The 13,726-nt window shown below is 38.4% G+C and overlaps 3 protein-coding genes across 3 annotated transcripts; 2 read left to right on the forward strand and 1 right to left on the reverse strand.

Moving 5' to 3' along the window:
• Positions 1-1,070: 1,070 nt before the first annotated feature.
• Positions 1,071-6,218, forward strand: LOC103708676 (uncharacterized). The gene is made up of 3 exons (XM_008793719.6): positions 1,071-1,417; positions 1,688-1,872; positions 5,842-6,218. The coding sequence occupies exons 1-2, from the start codon at positions 1,220-1,222 to the stop codon at positions 1,835-1,837; spliced, it is 348 nt and encodes a 115-aa protein (XP_008791941.1). The 5' UTR covers positions 1,071-1,219; the 3' UTR covers positions 1,838-1,872; positions 5,842-6,218.
• Positions 6,219-7,442: 1,224 nt separating this feature from the next.
• On the reverse strand, positions 7,443-8,086 carry LOC103708719 (protein TAPETUM DETERMINANT 1-like). Its single transcript, XM_008793776.3, has 2 exons — positions 8,029-8,086; positions 7,443-7,936 (listed from the first exon to the last, which is right to left on the reverse strand). The coding sequence occupies exons 1-2, from the start codon at positions 8,084-8,086 to the stop codon at positions 7,620-7,622; spliced, it is 375 nt and encodes a 124-aa protein (XP_008791998.3). The 3' UTR covers positions 7,443-7,619.
• A 2,301-nt stretch (positions 8,087-10,387) lies between these two features.
• LOC103708720 (agamous-like MADS-box protein AGL29) lies at positions 10,388-11,173 on the forward strand. Its single transcript, XM_089929391.1, has one exon. The coding sequence runs from the start codon at positions 10,388-10,390 to the stop codon at positions 11,063-11,065; it is 678 nt and encodes a 225-aa protein (XP_089785517.1). The 3' UTR covers positions 11,066-11,173.
• Positions 11,174-13,726: the final 2,553 nt, after the last annotated feature.

A 13,726-nucleotide genomic window follows, 5' to 3' on the forward strand; every position in this document is an offset into this window, starting at 1 on the left:
AAAGTATTTCTTTTATTTACTGCTGGTGTACTCGTAAATGACTTTTGTAATCTTAGAAATCCGTAATCTGACTACATATAACTAGCATTGTTGCTTTTCTTTTTTAATGCAAAATTAAAAATATCATTTGGCAGAAATTAGTAATGATGAAATAAATAAATACTCCACTTTGCATACGGGCAGCAAATGGAGACAGCCAAGTCAGGTTCAAGATGGATCAAGTTAAGAAAATAATATGCAAAATGTTAACCCAACCTTGAACTTTATCGGACCAACCCAACTTTTGGTCAAGACCTCTTTACCCACGTACATCCATGGTTAACAATTATTTGATCTGTAACCTAATCTATCTCATGATGCTCAATCCTGATACATGAAACCTAACATATTTTACATAATATTAACACGAATTCGTATTAGTGTCTTATTTTGCAGACAATTTAAACAACTAGTATAAAGTAGAAAAGTCACTCGAAGTTCTTATTTCAGATCATGACTCGACCCAATCTAAATTATCCTAATCCATATATAAGTCTATTCTTATGATATAAGTTAGGTCAAAGCTTTAACCCAAAACCTGAACTGTGTTAATTTGCAACAAGAAAAAAAAGTGGCTCATACCTAACTTGAACTAAATGCCCTTGACCCAAACTTGATCAAATAGGGTTGGTTTGTTCCGGTCGATTCAATCATTGCCACCCCTTGCATATGTTCAGACCAAAGAAAACTATAAATGAAAATAATAATTTCCAAATTTATCATAGCTTTTTTGGGTAATCTGGATGTATTAGAGATAGTCAGAGTAAATATAACCTTTGAAATTAAAAAAAAAAACAAAATATATAATATATAATATAGGTATGCCTTAGCCCAACCCGTAGCTCAACACTCCCTATCAGAATAATTATAAACATAAGTTCATCGACCCTATCAATTTTTTTTCAAATATTTAATCTTTGCAAGAATTGTTTTTCATATTTTGTAAATTAAAAGAAGAAAGGGGAGAAATTCGAGGACTGGCCCAAAATCTGACGCCCGAGTAAGTATCGGGGCCTTGGAAGTAGATCTGAAGACCGGGCCGGCCCGGGCCGGGCTGACCCCGGATCCGCTTCCCTCCCAAAATAACCCTGGGTGTCGCTCGTCTCGTGCGAAGGTTCGGCGGCGCCGGAATTCTGCAGCAGGCGGAGGGGAGAGTCAAGAAAAGGAGAGAAACGAGGAGATGAGCAGGAGCGCGTTCAATGCGTTCAAGGCGCAGGTTCCGATCGAGTGGAGCCCGCGGCTGTACATCACGCTGGTGCGTGGTCTCCCGGGTACCCGCCGCCTCCACCGCCGCACCCTCGAGGCCATGCGCCTCCGTCGCTGCAACCGCACCGTCGTCCATCGCACCACCCCTTCCCTCCTCGGCATGCTCAACCAGGTCTTCTCTTCTTTTTTTTCCCCTCCTCATCTTCTCTCCATTTCAAAAACCCAAACTTTTCCCAATAAAATAGATGTCCAGCCGAGCTTTTTTTTTTTTTTTTTTTGGGGGTCATGTCTGAGTATGGGGGATGAGATTGATTTAAAGAAAATTAGTAAGGAATGTTATCGATCGCGGTCAACTTACTCCATTCTATTTGATATGTTATGCTTCAATTTTCTTTTTTTTTGAAAATTTTCTGATTTGTTTTCTTTGATTGTGGTGTTATAGGTCAAGAGGTTGGTGGTGGTGGAGACGGAGGCGATGCACAATGCCCGAAAACAGCAGGAGGAGAAGCACCGAGCTCTCCGCCCTCCCATTGTTGTCAACCATATGGTCCATATCCTTCCTCCTCCTCCTGCGGCTGAGACTGCTCAGTAGCTGCTCCTTCAAGACCTTTCCAGTCATGATATTTAGTGAGTTCTGTTCGGATAATATCATTATTTCTTCTTGTCTTATTCTTTGCCCACTCTTGCTACTTCATGTAGAGGTTTCATGGTAGACTGGTTATCTATGAATCACATGCTCATCTTCTTTGTCTATTTAACTTTTTATTGAAATTTATTATATAACTATTCTCAGCCTCTTTTTTATAATAAAAAAAGAAAATTTGTTCGTGTACTTTATTTATCCCATGTGCTTCATTGAGGGAAATTGTTGTAAAATATATTCAAATATAGGATAGCTTGTAATTAACATAATGTATGAGGAAGAAAGACAAGAGATCTAAAGTTATGTATGTGGAAGAAAGTAATAAACTCATAAGTACTTTATGGTGATATATTCAGGCTACTCTAGCCAATACATCCTACAACAGCTAATTTTAAGGAGAGTCAACTATATCTGATCTTGGGAAAAATTGGTAGAAAGTACTAAACTCATAAATACTCTTTGGTGATATATTCAGGCTACTCTAGCTAAGACATCCTACAGTGGCTAAGTTTAAGGAGAGTTAACTACTCACTAGGTACAGAGGTTGTTTCTGGTCTTCTCTCAGAACCACAACTACTAGTTTTCATAATGAACAGCATGTAAAGGTAGCTAGACTGCAGAACTCTAAGAAAGAAAATAATGTAAATTTGCTAGCATACTTCTTTTGTACTAAAGTCTTTGCTATTGATTTTGTTGATCTTGAAACTTGAGGTGTAAGGTGTCGTTTTTTTGCAATTAGTAATCATCTAGTATAGGGGCAATAGCCCCTCTATATATGCTTACATGAGCTAAAAGTGGGGAACCCAGATAAAAGGCTTTTTAAGGGTCTGATTACATTTTATACAAAAAATTATCAATAGGTTCTAGAATATATGTCTGCTTGTAGCAGATCCTTTTATGTAGAAAGGTAAGTGGTATTAACCAAACAGCAAGAAGAAACACTTGTTGAACAAAGTTGGAGAAAATAATTAGTTTAAAAGGCTAGTTGAAAAAGATTGGTTAGGGAAGATTATATGTGCCTGCATTTTTCCATCCATTGAAGAGCAGCATTGAAGCTCAATAATTATGGATATTGAAATTCACTAGGGAATGGACTATGCAGAAGCTGGAATTATTTCATTTTTCAAATAAGCTTTCTGAATTTTTTTCATTACACTAAAACCTTTTACTCATATGTTGATATTAAACTAGCATATATATTGTTCCATGGACACCAATAAATAGAAGATTATGTTGAAATATCAGAAGGTTTCTAAACGAACTCTATGATGTTGCCAATCATGGGGTATAGAAAATACTGTTTCAGTCAATATCTAAGTTGATACATCTATTTTGCATATGTCAAGTCAAAATTTTGGTTCATCAATGGATTTAAATACCAGTCTATATCAGTAAGGGACCAGTCCTCGATACACCTTTTAGTACGGTACCATATTGATGTACGGTAGCTGGTTTCACCTTTGCTATGCTAGCGCCAACTACTATGTTCTGTATTGGCATGATATAACACAGACTCTTATAGTTCCAAACTGGTCCCCAATCAGTACAGATATTAGTATCACTACTTCAAGCCTCGTACATCTTTCATCCATCAAAATATACCTTAATGGAATTTGCAGTGCTAGGTTTTTCGCAATTTAGGTTTATGTTTATCTTGACCAATTAGCTATCTGTTGTCCTTTCTTTGACACCATCCCTGATCGTAGTTATGAAGATCAAACACTTGATCTTTTTTACTAGTTTTTGTACAATGTGACCATCAATCTTGGTCTTCTCTATATGGCTGTGAGTCATAAGATTGTTGACTTGTTTCTTATACCTCCAGTAGTATTATATTATGACTTACAAAATCAATTAGGAGGGGCATTAGTACGGTCCTGTAAAGTATAAATGATATGATGATTCACTTTCTTGTAAAAACTGAAAAATCATATTCTGTGTATTTGCAGGTAAAAAATTTGTCGGGATGCATGCACATGCATGTGTGAACATAGACATTGATATGTAACCATAACCATTCATCCTTATGCCACTATTTTGGGATTGGCTTTATAGATCCTCATTCACTGAGTAGTCTATTGAGGGCTACCTCTAATTTTGTTCGAGCTTTTTTAATCTTTTCTCATAACCTCCATCAATGTTACTTTAGGTTTTCCCCTTTTTTTTCATGTATCTTTGCACATAGATTAAAATATCCCTTCTATTAGAGCCTCTTGAAATTTATTATACATGCTTATAACACAATCAATTTTCTATCACTTTGTCTTTAATTTATGCAACTCCCATAGTTTAATATATTAATCCATTTCTCAATTTAACATTTTTAGTTTAACATGTATCCATCTTAACATTTTTATTACTACCACATTTGTAATCTTGAATCACATTTTGAATCATATAGGATTGCAGACCTTATTGTTCTATAAAATTTTTCTTTGTATCTCCAAAGTATGAGCTGATTGCATAAAATCCTAGATGCACCTTTCCACTTCTTCTTACCATCTCTAATACTGTTACGTATATTCAGCTCTCTTCTATTGTTTTGTATAATAGAGCCGAAAAATGAAATAGATCACGGTCGCTTAGATATGACTTGTCATGCTTGGGACTGTGAGTTCTTTGGCTTGCTTCGACTTCAAGGACTTTCAGATATTCCCAAGTGATAAACTTGTTAGGAACAATGTAACTATTTAAACGGGAGATAAGGATGAGTCTACAAAAGAACAAACAAACATGCCTGTTAAACCTAGTACTTATATACAAAGAGAACTCTAGGTAACTAACCATTGTATAAAGTTTTTGTACATTCAACATTCTCATTTCATATACCTTCATTATACGTATTTCACATAACTCTTAAACTTGATGTAAAATCTATTACTATATATGCCTCTTGTCTGGCCATAGTTGGATGAAGTCTTTGGTATAGCACCAGCAGACTGGGGCTCACAAACAGCCATCGCCCTTTCCCACCTCACTCTTCCCTCTCTTTACAGGAACTCTTATATTTATTAATTAGAGCCTCTTGTTTCTCCTTTTGGTCTGGAGAAATAGTGGAAATAGCTGCATGTTTCTTAGGTTCTATGCACTCTGTCAACCAGCCGCGTATGTGTACTGCCTTTTAGAACTTTGGAAATGCTCAGGATCATGTCAAAAGATCTAGAAAGAGGAGAAGACCTAGAATAACACCAGTTGTCCTTGACAGGGACGATTGGGAAACAGGAATTCAAAAGGCCAACCCCCAGTTGTGACATGCTTGATGATTATGTCAGGTGATTTGATGAATGTTGAAGTTCTGGAATGCAGCTGCAACATTGTCCAACTAGATTAACAGATATGTTAGTCGCAGTGGTCTTGGTTACTAACCCTGATTGTTTTATGAAAAATCCACTATGAGAAAGTCTGAATCATCTGGATTTCTTTTAGTAATATATAATTTGGTCAATCAGAAAGGAGTGAGAGGTAAATGATGCATAGTTGATCATTGGGCTTCTTGAACTCCCCAACTACATTATTTTTTGACAGGGAGAATTTTAAGCATCCAGTATATGACCTTTAGGAGGATCATGCAATAGAGTAGCCAGCTCATAAAGTAGTCATATAAGCAAAGCAAGAAAAAGGCTCTCAGTTTATATTTTCCAATGCCCTCAACCCAAACTCCTGACTAGAATCTTGATGACACACATCTGCATAGTTGCAGTTTGTCATTGAACAATCTCATAGGGAAGGCACATGTGCTACAAATCGTTCGAGATTAATTCGGTACTTTTTTGTAATCTTAGCTGCAACTTTTACATTTTCTTAGTTAATTCACATTGAAAGTTATTATTTCAGCTCTATGGGTTATTTCTTGGACATTTGTCTTTTATGATCTTCTCAATGAATGTCGATTTATAAATGATGCTGTTGTAAAAACTTGTAAGATTTTCTTTTGGTTATAATCATTTATGCAGGTCATGGGTTGGCAGTGATGCATTTAAGTCGACACATCCTGTCTCGGTGGATGGGGTTCTTGTGTTCTTTCATCCAGAGTAACTTTACTAGTACTCATGCCCTTACCAAATTCGGATGTAGATGTAGCAAGCTTTATTATGTTCCTTCATCTGTGAAAATGTGGAGCAAACTCATTATGATCACAATAATGTGAACTCTTGGAGAATTCAACTTGCAGTCTAGGCCCATGACTCGCTGATTGATGTTTTGCAAAAGCTGGTTCTAGACATATGGCTTGTGTATGAATTTTGATTGGGTCATGCACCCTAAGATAAAACTCGTATTGTTGCAACAACATATGAATAAATTACAAAACTTTTGTGAGATTATGGATAAATTACATTTACACCCAATAATATGAAAAATCTATGCTTACCCTTCTGTGGTTTATTTTTATTCAATACTTTAACCTGTAACTAAACAGAGCGTTAGTCAAACTGTTAACTTTTAATGGGACATTCAAGAGCATTTTAGTTGTGTTGTCGAAGGTATGTCCAAGAGCTCATGACATAGGCATTACAAGAAAAACATATCCATCTTATTTTACTAATTATTCTAATATTTTTTCCAATATCCCACTATCTTTTGTTTTGTACTTTTTTGGATCCATTCAATATAAGGTAATCCATGAAATGCAAAAAGAATGAGATAGTTTAAATAAATCAATGGCAATTTCATGAGATTTTGTGTTGCTAACAACTGTGTCATGTTAAATTGCCCAAGAAGGAGAACAATAATTTGCAAGAATAATTAAAACGAGCTATGTTCTTTATGTTACTTTGTAAGCATGAATGATGAAGGTACAATGTTAGCATCCATATAGTATGCCATATCATGCAAAATATAGCAAACACATTGATTTTGACCGAAAGCATTCATATAGGAAGGTCAACCCAGCTTACAAACTCGGTTATGGATCCTAATCAGATTGACACATCTTGTTAGAGTGGCTTTAGGGATCACATAACAACTTGCATTAGCAAGTATTATTTTTCTTTATTAGCATGATCCCATATTAGTCTATATTATTTTTCTTATACATAGTCTATATACGAGTATATATAACCTTTGAAATGTACCGAATATGTTGATAAAGAAATAAAATATTTTTTTTTCTCTCTCTCTCTCTCTCTTTTTGTTTTTTTCTTCTTCTGTAAATATTTTAACATTTCATATGGCATAAAGTATTAATAAAGGGTAAAACAGAGCACTTATCCTCTAGCATGCCAGACTAGCAAGACAATAAGAATGCTGAAATTGCCATTGGAATTCTGTTATCGCATCCATGTTCCCATTTTGGCAGAATGCAAGTTAGGTTTTTCATCTATTCTATTCCATCCTACCATTCCATGTTCCCTTGTATTTAAGTTTTTTCCTCAGACAATAGTTTCCCAAAGTCGTCTTCAACCAGAAAACTTATGAGACATAGTAATACTGAACAATGTACAAGTTCCTCAAATCAATAACAAATTCGGTCAGAACTTATTAATTAAATTTTAGTGAATCAGTTTTGAAGAATCGCTTTGCTCTCTGCCATTTGGGTCATCATTTGGATTATAAACAAACCAGCCATAATTTGTTCACAAATAAACCGACTCATCATTAATAACGTGAAAGCTGACAACCATCAAACAAAGCAGAACAAGTTCTTATTTCATGACCATGGCACCAAAACAACAGACCAGAATCTCATAACTTAGCATCCCAATTAGAAGCACAGGATGCCTTGGAATCCTTATTAGCAGAGAACCTGAGAGCTAACCACAGGGAAGTCCTGGGGTGTCATCCATGCATACTTGAACTTAATGCGACCCCCTCCGGCGATCGGCCGGCCCCCTCCGACGATACAACGCTCGCCATCCACCGGTTTGATGGCCTGAGGATCCACCGGCAAGACACTGCTGAGGCCATAGCACTTCACGAACACCTTAGACTGAGCACACTCACAATTGTTGCTTACTGTCACCTCATACTCCGGCTGCCCCTCGACGACACCGCCGGTCCTCGCCAGATTCACGGTGATGTCTCGTACGCCGCCGCATGGCGCTCCGCAGCCTACGTCGACCGCAAACAAGTTAGAAGATAGAATGAGATCAAACAGGTATAAATTTGGGTCTGGTTGGCGAGAGAAGAGAATATTTGTTTACCTCCATTGACGACGGAAAGAAGAACAATGGCTAAGAAGATGTTGAGGGTGGCTCCCATGTTGACTAGCTTTGGCTCGTTGCGGTGAGGAAGTTGGGGGTCCGGCCTTATATAGAGACGGGGAAGTTGAAGAAGATTTTGAAATTAATCAAATAATCTGATGTTACTGAAATGATATAATTTCAAAGATTTTGATATGTTCTTATATTAGGACTGGATTCACCGATAAGTAAAGTTTTTTAATGCATTAATTAGGATTGAGTAGATCCAATATTAATGGAATTTTTGCATTTTTCTGGGACATAATAATTGATGGAATTAACGTACGTATCATTTCTTAACTAAGAAATGGATGAATATGCTAAGAATCTCCATTCTCATGACACATCCTTGGTCCAATATTAGAAGGTTTGTATGATGAATCAAAGAAACTTGATGTGGATAATGATATTAAGATAACCATTAATAATATATAGCCGTTGATGGCGGGTTGCAACACTATAATATATTGTTATCCGGCAAAAGAGGTTGAAATGCTATTCGTTTTTACTGATCAAATCTACATAGTAACTACATTTATCAGTTTTTAAAAAAAGGAAAAAAAACTTTATTTATCAGATAAAGCATATCTCAACTTTCACATTTTGGAAAAAAATATAATATTTTCTTTCATCATAGAGCTAGTCTGATCTCATGAATAACTAATCCCACCAAGCAAATAAAAACCTGATCAAAAAACATAAAATAAAATGAAAACCTCATGAGCTGGCGAGATGTCAAATTGAGCATCGTAGGCATATCTAAATTTGATATCAGAGCCTTGAAAAATACGTTGTTCATTAGTGACAGGAACATTAGAATGTATTGACTCAACACCGTTGAACTGTTGCAGTTCAGGAGCAAGCTTGATTGGCCACATATACGGTTATTGGCTATCACTACCTCGTACTGATGCTTTTCATGAACATTCTTTCGTGTATGTGATTGACTGACAACAACGTAGACAGAGTGCAAAGCCTACATTGGCAACAATATTCTTAGTCTACGATTTGGTAACTTGAATATCTATAGAAACTAGGATTTAATAATGTTATAACCATGACTCTATTTATCTTGTTAGGAAAATAATGGTTGAAATGTTCAAGGAGAATAGTAGGAGATTGAATGGGGAGAGAGGGGGAGAGAGAGAGAGAGAGAGAGTAGCCTTTAAGATGCAAAGCAAATCTAATTTCGAACCCAGACCAACTCAATAGAAGATCGGGTTAGGTCAGACTGGTCCACTGCTACAGTTTTTGACCTAACAGATCATTCGGGTCGGGTCGGGTCAACCCATCCATGGCTTCAGATTGCACCTCCGCAGGCTACAGCCCATAAGTCCAAATAATTTTACAGATTCAGGTCGGGTTAGGTTATAAAATTGAAAACCCAAAATTACCCAAATTTCAAATGGGTCGAATCTGGTCTGAATTCAGTAAATCCAGACCCAACCCAGACAATGGAACAGGTTCAATTTTAGGACCCAATCCGGCCCCACGGGCTCTCCAAAGCGGGTCGGATCATGGGTCAACCCGACCTATTTGCAGCCTTAATATGAGGCGACTAGTGGTGTTTGTTTGGAAGGAGCCCATATAACTAGAAGGAGGGGAACGGTTGATTTACAATGCCATGTAGAAATTATGTTCTTTTTAGCATTCAGTTTGATGATGGTATTCTATGTAATTTTGGAAGCTAGAAGGCCACTTAATACAAATTTGTTTTCTGGTAGCATATTGAAATTCATAAAAATCCAACTTCGGATCACCATCATCATGCACCCATGCATGAGAAACGACGTACGGTTGGGAATCATGCATGCTAGTCTGACTTGCCTGCAAGACAAGAATATCCTACCCACCCAAATTGCTGGAGGCATCCACAAAATCAGAGAGACAAGGATTTCAATCGCATTAAAATCAGAGAGAGAAAGATTGGGCTCATGTCAACCTTGGTGGAGTCTACCATTTTTAATTGGATAGTCAATTATTCAGCACAGGAAGCACACAAGGCAAGGAAAATTGATCTGATTCAGAAAGTAAAATTATATATGGGAATACAAAATTCAGCAATGAAAACTGGAGGCAGCAACAATTCATACACAGTTAGGTTTGGGTCCAAAACGAGTATATCACCTTAAAAAGGAAACATCAGAAGAATTTATAAATAAAAAGGGAAACTATTAATATGATTTACGTTAAACGTGATTTGAATTACAGGTCGATTCCCCCTCCAAAGATGGAAAGGCCTTCCAAAGAATACCATTCTATAAGTTCCAACTCCTCCACGCCGCAGAGAAGAGCGCGGTGTTGCTGCTTGAACGCATCAATGATGAGGAGGAAGCCGAGCATGGGCCGCCAGAAGATCGAGATCAAGCGGATCCAGAACGAAGAGGCCCGCCAAGTGTGCTTCTCCAAACGCCGCACCGGTCTCTTCAAGAAGGCTAGCGAGCTCTCGATCCTCTGCGGCGCCGAGATCGGCGTGGTCGTATTCTCCCCCGCCGGGAAGGCCTTCTCCTTCGGCCACCCCTCCGTCGACGTGGTCTTCGACCGCTTCCTCACCGGCAACCCCCACCATGGCAGCAGCGGCGGGCCCGCGGCGGAGTCGCGCCGCGGGGCGGTCGTGCGCGAGCTTAACCGCCAGTACATGGAGCTGCATGGCCTGGTGGATGCCGAGAGGAAGCGGCGCGACGCCCTCGAGGAGGCCATGAAGGGGGAGCAGGGCGGCCGGCCCTGCTGGTGGGACAACAACGTGGACTCCCTCGGCCTGGAGGAGCTGGAGGAGTACGAGAAGCAGCTGCTGGAGCTGAGGAACAATGTCGCAAAGACTGCTGATCAGCTGCTGCATGAGGCCTTGGTTCGCAAGCAGCAGCAGCAGCAGCAGCAGCAGTATCCGATGGGCGGCGGCGCCGTCGGTCTTCCCGGGGCCTTTGCCATTAAGAATGAGGAAGCCATGCATCCTTCTTTTGGCGGCGGCTTGAGTTTCGGGCATGGCTTCTTCCGATGAATCCAATGTCTTTTAGGTTGTCTTCGGCCTTGATCTGTTTTGCATGGTAAGATCTGAAAAAATAATAAGTCGCTCCTTCTTACTGCTATCATGTTCAAGTAACTGTTCGATCTAGGGACTAGGGCTGGTGATAGCATAAAACTTGGTATTCTCCTTTGCTGAATTAGCATGTCCGTTGCTACAAAACTTGATATCTAATATTTATTGATTTTCTATTATGCATAGAACAAGCACCAAAGGATATATATTGATTTTGTATTATAAAACTTGATATCTAATATATATTTTCAGCGTTTCATGGTTAGTTAATACACTGTTCAACCAGTTAAATTGCTAATAGATTGCTCTTTCCTGACTGATTAGTTTTTTTTTATATATCCTTCAATTATAAAACTCTTGCCGTATAAAACTTTATTCTATAATTTAATGGGGTAAAAATAAAAAAAAATACACGCATGCTAGAATGAGTTTGGGTGTTTGTAGTGTGACTTTGAGATAAATATTTGTTTTATTTTTCATAATTAATTATCAAGTACTTGCTGTTCATGATTTAATATTGGAGAATATAATTGGATGTTTTATTCATGAACTCGTCGAAAATGAGATTGATAAATTTGTTCGAGATACGTAGTTTAGTACTAGTAGGAACCTAGTTTTGACAATGATCGTGCCCTAAATGATGACTTAATAGGTTTTATGCTATTCTCATTATCTGACCCAAAGCTGGCCTAAGCCTTTAATGGAAGTGGTATGGAATATAATGTAGACCTGAAATCCCAAGAGGTTTGGTATGTGTTTACTTTAACCCTGACTTGACTAGGCACAATAACACCCCTATGTGCATAAAATACTGAGTAACTTAGCAGTTCAAGATGGTTCGATCACTTCTATATTGGTTCATATGGCACGATTTGAATTACCATTCCTAAAAAAGGTTAAGTGACACCAATATCCCCATCTAGACCCCTCCACAAAGGTTGGCCTGTTTAGTTGGCTTGATTGTTTCCAAAATCCTGGGCATTAGCAGCTATTAGAGAAGAAAATAATGATAAAGTAACAGTGTAAGGGTGCTATTTGATAAACCATTATTTACATGATAAATCATTATTACATGAAGATATTCCATTAAAAAAAACCGTATATTAAATATATGAAAATTCAATGTCAAATGATGGCTTCTGTTGATATTGTCTCTGAAAGAATAGCAACTACATAACAAGCATCATCAAAGACCCATTACGTATATAGCCAAGAAAATAGGTCATCTAAAACCACAGTAATGGACATTGCAACAATACAAAACCTTGGTAAACTTTAGTTTTAGTTGGGAGGAACTTACTCCTACTACATGTTGAATAAGGCAATGCCTGATAATAATGACTTACGAGGTCCAGTAAATGGGTTTTTTCTTTCTTGGTGGAAGATCCATTAAATTGTTAGTGAGTATTGATGCTTCAAAGAAAATCAAGGTACAATCAGTTATGCAGAGGTTATGTAATTTTTGCACACCCCTCTATGTAACATATTATCAATCACACCCCTCTATGTCCCCATTCAAGCACTTCCAAAAAGTTGAAATCGTGACTCTCCTGGAAAGCTTCAATGATGTTGTGCAAGCATCTGTTATGAAGTTAGAGCAGCCCTTGCTCTAAACCTTGCTCTCCTGCCCCCATCTATATGAATTTCCTTTTAATTAACTCCCTACTAGGAAATATTGAAAACTGTTAAAAAGAGGTATAGTGATGAACATTTGCAAGTCCTTTGTAATGTTGCAGACATTAATTTTGCGCAGTGACCATACCACGCAATCAAGCGTTCCTTTTTAACAGTATTCATTATCAATAAACAAAAAAAAATCAACATAAGAAAATACTGAGGGGAACTCTTAGATCCCTGAGTTTTCTTCCTCTACCATCCTCACTGCTGCCCACCTGGAGATTTGAGAGGAAAGGGGCATTCTTCACCAAGAGCTTTTGTAGGTTTTTTTTTTTTTTTTTTTTTTTTTTTTTTTTTGTGCTGAAAAAGAGGAGAAGGAGGGAGGAAGGGACAAGCCCACCCCCGCGTAGTAGCCCCGACCACTGGGCCCCCACCCCGCCAGGAGAATGTTCGATGCGGGTAGACCGAGTCGTGTGTTGGGCACCCCGACCTATTTTACTCATATCCTCCCCACCCGTGGGCCGGCTCAGTTATCCGACCTGACCCTCCATGTGAGTACGTCACACCTGGCACCACCCAGGCTACCAGCCGACCAGTAGCGCTTCCAGACCCCGTGTCCAGGCATGGGGCATCCGGTTCCCGAATTTAATCGACGCCCGCGCGTTTCGAACCTGGAACCACTTGGTTGGAAGCAAACACTCCGTTCCAACTGGGCTACCACCTTGGTGGTGCTTTTGTAGGTTTTTGGACTATGGGACCAAGACTCTAAATGAGCCAGCAAATATTACCGATCTTCTTGTGGCTCATGCCTCCATAAACTTCCTAATTTTGATACCTTTAAAAATGGCAATGGGGCGGCGGGCAACTGTGAACTCACAGAGGTTTTCTAGGTTCCATTAAGGACAATGTTTGGTGTTGCTTAAAATTTTATAACTTTTGAAGCACAAAAACATATATAGTTCCTAAAAAAATAATCTTTGGTTAACCATATCCAACATATGCTCC

This window comes from Phoenix dactylifera, chromosome 3 (assembly GCF_051530095.1).
Source record: "Phoenix dactylifera cultivar Ajwa chromosome 3, Ajwa_hap1_PhDact_Kaust_v1.1, whole genome shotgun sequence".
Classification (NCBI taxonomy): domain Eukaryota; kingdom Viridiplantae; phylum Streptophyta; class Magnoliopsida; order Arecales; family Arecaceae; genus Phoenix; species Phoenix dactylifera.

Bases quoted from the DNA above. Each gene is read 5' to 3' on its own strand.
- LOC103708676 (XM_008793719.6), top strand. From the start codon at position 1,220: ATGAGCAGGAGCGCGTTCAATGCGTTCAAGGCGCAGGTTCCGATCGAG. The intron at 1,418-1,687 runs GTCTTCTCTTCT...GTGGTGTTATAG, and splicing joins TCCTCGGCATGCTCAACCAG to GTCAAGAGGTTGGTGGTGGT.
- LOC103708719 (XM_008793776.3), bottom strand. From the start codon at position 8,086: ATGGGAGCCACCCTCAACATCTTCTTAGCCATTGTTCTTCTTTCCGTC. The intron at 7,937-8,028 runs GTAAACAAATAT...CGGTCGACGTAG, and splicing joins TCTTTCCGTCGTCAATGGAG to GCTGCGGAGCGCCATGCGGC.
- LOC103708720 (XM_089929391.1), top strand. From the start codon at position 10,388: ATGATGAGGAGGAAGCCGAGCATGGGCCGCCAGAAGATCGAGATCAAG.